This window comes from Halyomorpha halys, unplaced genomic scaffold, assembly GCF_000696795.3.
Source record: "Halyomorpha halys isolate HHAL.00 unplaced genomic scaffold, Hhal_1.1 Scaffold461.1, whole genome shotgun sequence".
Lineage (NCBI taxonomy): Eukaryota > Metazoa > Arthropoda > Insecta > Hemiptera > Pentatomidae > Halyomorpha > Halyomorpha halys.
This window is the reverse complement of record NW_027105824.1, coordinates 633,156-640,760: the sequence shown is the minus strand read 5'-3', so window position 1 is coordinate 640,760 and position 7,605 is coordinate 633,156. Positions and strand designations below refer to the sequence as shown.

Here is a 7,605-nt window from a genome sequence, read left to right as displayed (position 1 = left end):
ATATATATATATATACACAAATAAAATAAACAAAAAATAGAAATAAAATTTATGATACCTGATGTATTAAACATTTCTTAGATGTTCTCTAACTGTTACATCAATAGACTTTTCTTATTTGATTTTTTGTTTTTCTTCCACACATTCATTGACTGGTAAATACGTGAGTAATTCAATTCAAAAATATATTACCCTATTAAAAATACATTACGACTAGTCATGTCAAAGCCACAACTAGCTCTGATAATTTCCTTTCTAGAATTAAAGGCATTGCATTATGTAGTTACCTATACATATCAGTTAACAATTGAATGTTCTTAAAACTAATTCCACTATAAATTTCTGTTCAAAAGAAAACATTATAAACTCCTTATTTTTTAATAAAACCCAGTTTGGATGTTCAGATGAATTTTTCAATGTTACGTATATTTGCAGTCAGCATGTACAGAATGCTATCTTCAGTTTACCTTAAGCAATTTACAATCTTTAAATTAAAATATTAAAAAAAAAATTAAATTTTAAAATCACAAAATACTTAAATTATGTTTAAATGGACTTGAACATGCTTTTTACTATTACAATTCAAACCTCTTCAATGGGGAAATAAATTGTAAATAATTATTAACTTAAGATTACAATACAAATCTTTAATTTTTTATCTCTTATTCATCTATAAACATTTAATTATGGCAATATAATAATTACATCATCCTTTTCTTATAAACTCTTACAACTTCTAATTGAATAATGATCTAATTCTATTTAATCAAATTTTCATTTTTATGGCTATACTAATTAATTCAGGTTAACTATTATTTAACTGGTTCGCAATATTGAAATATACTACTGGCAAATGAGGAAATCTTTTTCAAAAACCTTCCTATTTTTTTTTAACACATTGGTCCTTAAATATTCCTAGATATCAATTTTTCTTTTTGATATTATTTGAACCTCTTAATAAGCTTGTTAAAAAAGTGTTCTTTTGTTTATGTCTTATTGTTCCATATCCTTTTATTTATGGAATTTTTTTTATTAATAAACTATTTTTTAACTGGTTCCCAATATTGAAGCATTATAATTTTTAAATTGAAGCCTTCTTTCTAAAATGAAGAGAGAAAGCAGTGATACTATCATATGGACAGTTTGTTACCGTAAACTGATCTTATGGTTGCCTGTCCTTAATAAGATCACTATCAACAAGCGGTGACTCTGAAGAGGCTCCTTAATTTGAAGGTGGTTTAACAGATTTGAGTTTTATTTGGAACTCATAACTGTCTTTGGCATCTGATGTGTATACCTTCATGACCTCTATTGGTCACAGGGAAAATATTATTGAAAAAGAGTTCAAACTATTTCATTTACCACATCTAACTCCTTAAGTTTATTTGCATAAATCTTTTGCCTGTTCTTTCTATGGTACCTTTCTTTCCTGTAAATGGTTATGACTATTTTTACAAATTATTCATTTTTTTGTCTAATTTTTAGATATAAATTCTACCAACTGCCTCTTGAATCAGCCAAACAGGATTTCAGCAATGAACATTGTTGGAGATCTACTAAGAAAAGTTGGGGTATGTTATTAATATACTTTAGATTGAAATATAATTAATTTACTAAGTTAATGATTTGGATGATGATATTGCCAGTAGAAATCATTTGTTATTCAAAAACAACTTGTTAGTTTAATAGTTATTAACAGAAAGCACTGAATTGTTTAATTTTTATAAAATATATTCTCAGGTACTCCTTTAAGAGTACACTATTAAATTATAGTGATGAAAAAGTTATGTTTTAATTTATTTGATAAAATCAAGAACTTGAGTTCATTTTAGTTTATTTGATTATGTGCGATTTTGAAGTTTAAGATAACAGAAATCTCATAAATGTTTGAACAGAACATACACAATGGTTTCTTATAGGAATAGTAATAATTTTTTGGCAAACAAACAAACATACTTCTAATCTATTTGTAAATAAATATATACCTAAATTTTACTTTTAGGAAAAATTGTATGTATGTATATTTATTTTAATTCTTTTCTTTCTTTCTATTAAATGTGCTGTTTGAGGGAGCTCAGGATTGTTTTTGCTTGTTTTGTACGAAATTAATTTCATTAATATGATAATCAATTTAAACAATGTTTTATTAGCTGAGATTACCCTTCACTGTATATTAATGGTTAGTTCAATTTACACACACCAGAAACTATTTCAAACACAGGTTTGATTTCTGTCATGCTTTGAAGTGGTTAGGATTTAAGCCAGAGCTCACATTTGACAATCTATGTCTAAACCATGATCAAAGTGGTGGGGAAATATGCATATTTCGAGTAACAGAATGGGTAACACTTTGTGAATTGTAGGAAGTAGTGGTGTCCTCTATAATTTTGGCATTTCTGAATATTTTCTAAAATATCGTTTTTACTAACCAAAATGTATAAAATGTAGATTAGGAATTTTGTATTGTTATATTGGTGAAGGAATTTTTTTCTCTGTTAAAAGTTCTTATGGTTGATAGATTTTGAAAACCCAAGTTAACTGTTGAGTATTTTTGAGGAGAAAATTGTGTTTATGTCTTCAATGGGTTGAAAACAGACCTCTTCTTGTTAGAATTTGAAATAGTTTGGCTACTACTTATCAATAATTCTATGAAATTGTAAAAAAGTTCACTAAATTATATTATTGTTTATTTATAATACTTTTTGTGAATAACTGTGTCTTGGTAAGTAATTGTTTTTTATTATTCCATTCCTAGTCTTGCCTTCGTTCCTTTAGTAGTGTCTATGCAACGTAACACTTAATAGTTTCAAGAAAGGATTGAATTTATCTAAATACTATTATGAATATTATTTACTCCACATTGCTACCCTTTACTGCCTTATTCCTTTGCACTGATTTGTCCACCTCAGTTTCTATTCTTAGTTCTTAATTATTCATTTAGGAATACTGTTTTGAGATTATTTTATTAAAATTAAAACATTTATTTATTTTAAGTATACAAATTTAAACCTATCAAAAAAAATCTGTTAATCATACTAAAAATAATCTTTCAAGATTATTTTTAGATTTAAAAACTGAACCTATAATGAATGTTTTAATCTTCTAATTTGCTAAGTAAGTGCACGATGTATGTATTTCAAGCATCATGTGGCAAGATTAACATCAAAGTAATTTATACTAATATAATATATGTTTGTCTTTTATGTAAGTAAACTACCACACTTACACAAAGCAATTAATAACAATTTAGGCTTCTTAACATAATGTATTGAACTATTTTTTGCGTTTATGTTTTCCTATCAGCTTATTTTGTGTTTTATTACCAAGATTTGGTTGAAAGTAGAGGTACCATTGCAGGATGTATTGTTTTAATTTGAATCATGAGAGATAGTTGACCATGGATGACTTATACGAGGAGAAGATGGTTTGGGAGTGCGGTCAAAATATAACACAAATAAGTTATTTAATCGTGTCAACGTTTCGGCCGGAATTTGTAGCCTTCATCAGGGCTAAGAACAAAGAACAAGTTAACAACCAATGAATACAAAAAAAATATATAAACAGAATGACATAAAGTAAATAATTGTACAGAATGAAATTAATAAAATTAAAGTGATGAAAGAAGTGGAAAATAAAAAATATATATGGGTATTTAAATAAGTAAGTAAAATTGACATAATTAAGGAAATAAAATTAAAAATTGAAGTTATATAATGCAAAGAAATATGAATATTTTAGTTTATTAATAATTTAAATATTTAAAAAAATAAATTAAGAAGAAAGAACAAGATAACAACAAATCTACAACTGTTCTAATACAGTTGTTCGCAACCTGTTTTTGATGGTGGAACTCTTTAGGTACTAGTAGGAATATGGCAGAACCCTTAGATAAAAGTATAAAAATGGCTGAAACCCTACATTATGATTTGATACAAATAGTAGTGTAAAATGCTGTCTTTTCAGCAAAAGCTAAGAAAAGCTGTGATGCCTACATAATGCTTTGGTAAAATTTAAAGAAAATTTGAGATGGTAAGATTGAAAACTGTGGAGTGGACATGGAATGCCTTTTTCTGTAATAATTTCGCGAAACCCCTAGAAGAGGCTTGCAGAAGAACCCCTGTGTTCTGCAGAATCCATATTGGGAACAACTGTTCTGATAATGACTATAAAATAATTGTAGTATCATTGAGTCTCAACAATCCTATATCCATTTAGCTGAAACATAGACCATTTCGAGTTACAAAGATGGTTTTAGTTACATGCAAGTATCGTTATATAAAATTTGGAAATTTTAATTATAAAATGCAAATTAATAATTAAATTTCAAATAAAATTTAAATTAAATTTTTACAAATACTTGATAGTAATTACCTTAAAATAAAAGTCTATTTCACAAGAAAATTTATTTCAATCTCAATCCAGTTTTCGTATACAATCTTCTCTCAATGGTACCTCATCTTACAAAAGTGTTTACTGATATATTGCTCAAATAGTCTATAATATTCTTTAGTTATTTCTGGAACTTTGTGAGGTAGGAGAATAATAAGAAATTTTGAGTAGGAGAAAATTATAGTTTGAGTGTGATATTATGGTATCTCATCTTTTTTACATTTGTAAATGAATATGATGTCTGAACATTAGGGAGAAGCTAACAAAAAAATATCTGATAAAATAACTCTAATTCCATTCAATATTTCATATTCCAATCCTTTTTTTATTAGGAAAGTGAACTTTAAAAAAAAAAAATGTATATAATTTGAAACAATAAAAAAACAAAAAAAAAAAAACTTTTGAAACAATAGTTGTTTAATCATTTCAATAAATGAAATTTATCCTAAGTTCAGAATAAATAACTCAGTGTATAGATTGACTGCTTATAGTGTTACATAGTGTTTAAAACTCATTGACACCTCTATTTTTTTTTTCTAGGGTTTTGAGAATTTTGAAATAAAACTCGTTATGATCATCGTTAGATCTTAGTTATGGTAAATCAAGGTTTTTTTCGTTGTGAACTCAATTTTACAACATCTTTCAGTCCTCCTCCAACACACTCAATTCTATCTGAAATTTCCAATGGAAAGAGATATTTTTGATGAATCCTCTCAGAAAATCTAACTTAGAAATGAGTTTATATTGATTTTTCCGATTTGATTTTTCCTGCTACAAAAAACCCCAATTTTTGTGATTTAAAATTTTTTTTTTTTCATGATTTATATGTAAACAATGAGGAAAATTGAACAACCATTTTAAGTGTAGTAAGTAAATTGGGCAAAATCGCTTTAGAATTCAATTTAACTTAAGAATCAGTCATCATTATTGGGGATCCCTTGCCATCATCATAAGAATTTAACATTGTGCCAAGCAATTGAATTCCTTCTGGTGAATAAAGGATAAACAATTTTGTATGTTATTAGTTAGGTTGAGGAAATATAAATGTGACATCTAGAACACAGAATCAAATTCCATGTTAACCTGTATCCTGACTGCCATTAATCCTAAAAATTTCCTTCAATCCTAAAATGTATCCGCAATCGATTTTCCTTAAATATGTATCACTTTTCGATTGGAATAATGGGGAAGCTCAAAAATGGTTATTTCGTGAATATAATTTTTTTTTCTTCTGATTTTGGCTGTATTTAGATATGTTAGCAGCAATCTCAAAAACAATGCACTTTTCTTTAAGGATTTTGGATCAATAATATTGAATTTGAATGTCATGTATATTGAATTTGAAAGTTATTTATATTACAATTATTTAACACATAGTAAGTGGTATATTTATTTATAGCAAGTCAATCTAGCCTCTTCATCTGGTTATATTTAGTCAGTAATTTTAATTAACTTGAAAGATTATTAAACTGTCTTGATTGAATTAGAATGAGATATTGGACTGGTCTCGCTAGTTATTATTTTGAAATCTGTTATAAAAGCACCTGGAAGAATTCTTTATAATACTACTTAATTGAACTTGGAAGCTATGCCGTATTGTTTGTACCAGCTTTTATTTTTTATAAAATGTGCTTCAAGACTGTGTTAACTGTGAGTTGTGTTGTGATCATTGTTCAATGTTTCTGTGGAAAAAAGGAGTTATCATCGACATCAACTTCAGTGGCTGAAAATTGTTTCTGACGTAATGGATTAATGTCATCAAAGAAGACGAAAAGACTGTCTCTTTTTACAGTTCTGGTCAGTCAATTTAAAGCTTTTGCTTTCGATCAATGTATTCCCAATTTATCATCATCATTAAATCCTAAACTTTGTTTGCATGAGAAATTATAATCCACTGCATGAGAATTAAAAGTATATTTAGCCTGATTATGTTATACATTAATTTTCACTGCATTTAAACTAATGGATTTCCTCTATAATGATTACCTATTTTTATACTTGAATTGAAACTTGTTGATCATATAGATTTATTTATTGTTTTCAAGCTATAGATATATGAAAATGTGAACAGAATCATGTTGTTATCTAAGATATTATTTAATATTAGTAATAGTGAACATTTTTTTTTCTTTACACAATATCAGCTTTTATTGCGTATTTAGCATGTTTAAGATTTCTTTTCTGAAATTGAAAGATTACCTCATATCACTGGTTACTAATAATTTTAGGAATTGTATAGTCTAGCATGTGTATGAGATTGTGCTTGAAAATTTAAAACTATAACAATAAATATTTTTCTTTCCATCTTACCAAGATGTTCAATGTAACTTTCTTGTGATAATTGAAAAATGCTGCCAGGTTTCTTATGATTTAAAAAAAGTTTAGTATGATTTAGTTAATTTTGAAACTCAACAATCCAATGTTATTTTCTTTATTTTTATTATAGAACCTTGTTGAAAAAAAAACATAAACAATGAGTTGATAATTTAAAATAAATTTTTAGAAGAAAATATATTACTTGAATTCAAAGGAATTTGCATCATATGTATAAAAACTGAATTTGGCAAGGTCCAGATTATAAAAAAAAATTATCTCTATTTTCACATCTTAACTGATCAAAGAGCTAACACATATTAAAATATAATTAAGTTTTACCCCTTTTATTCAATATGTCCCAAAGCTAACTTCTAATTTTATAGTACACAACTTTATTCCGATGTTTATTATTCATTCTTTTCCTCAAATTTATGCAACATAAAAGATTTATGTTATGTAGCATAACTCCAAAATAAATACTCCAGATTCTGATTTACCTCCTGTCATATAAACACAGCTTAAGTTGCTAAAAAAATTGTTAACATTTTTAAGCCAGTTGGTAGGATTCAGCTATTTTTTTTTTCAACTATCCACAGGCTATACTTAAATTTTTAGATTATTAGAAGAAAAGTTGTTTATATATATTTTTTAAATTAAACTAATTTTTACCAATATTGAATTAACCTGGAACTTAATTCATTAAAAAAGAAATATCTTTTCTTTTAATTTTTACCAGTTTTGAATTAACCTGGAACTTATTTCTTTAAAAAAGACTTCTTCTTTTTTTAAATATACAACAAAGGTAATCATAAAAAAAGAAATTCACTTTGTATATAAGAACCTTAGTTCTTTAACTGATAATAAAGTCTGTACTTTGTTAATGAGAATATTTTTTTATAA

At 26.4% G+C, this 7,605-nt stretch overlaps 1 protein-coding gene across 5 annotated transcripts in view; it reads left to right on the top strand.

The window, feature by feature from the left end:
• The window catches only part of LOC106683063 (Nuclear distribution protein nudE), a 31,057-nt gene that overhangs the window by 13,176 nt on the left and 10,276 nt on the right, over positions 1 to 7,605 (top strand). For all 5 annotated transcript variants that reach the window (XM_014424280.3, XM_014424281.3, XM_014424279.3 and 2 more), the window contains exon 6: positions 1,486 to 1,571. In XM_014424280.3, the coding sequence (XP_014279766.1) occupies positions 1,486 to 1,571 (86 nt within the window). The remainder of the gene's footprint in view (positions 1 to 1,485; positions 1,572 to 7,605) is intronic.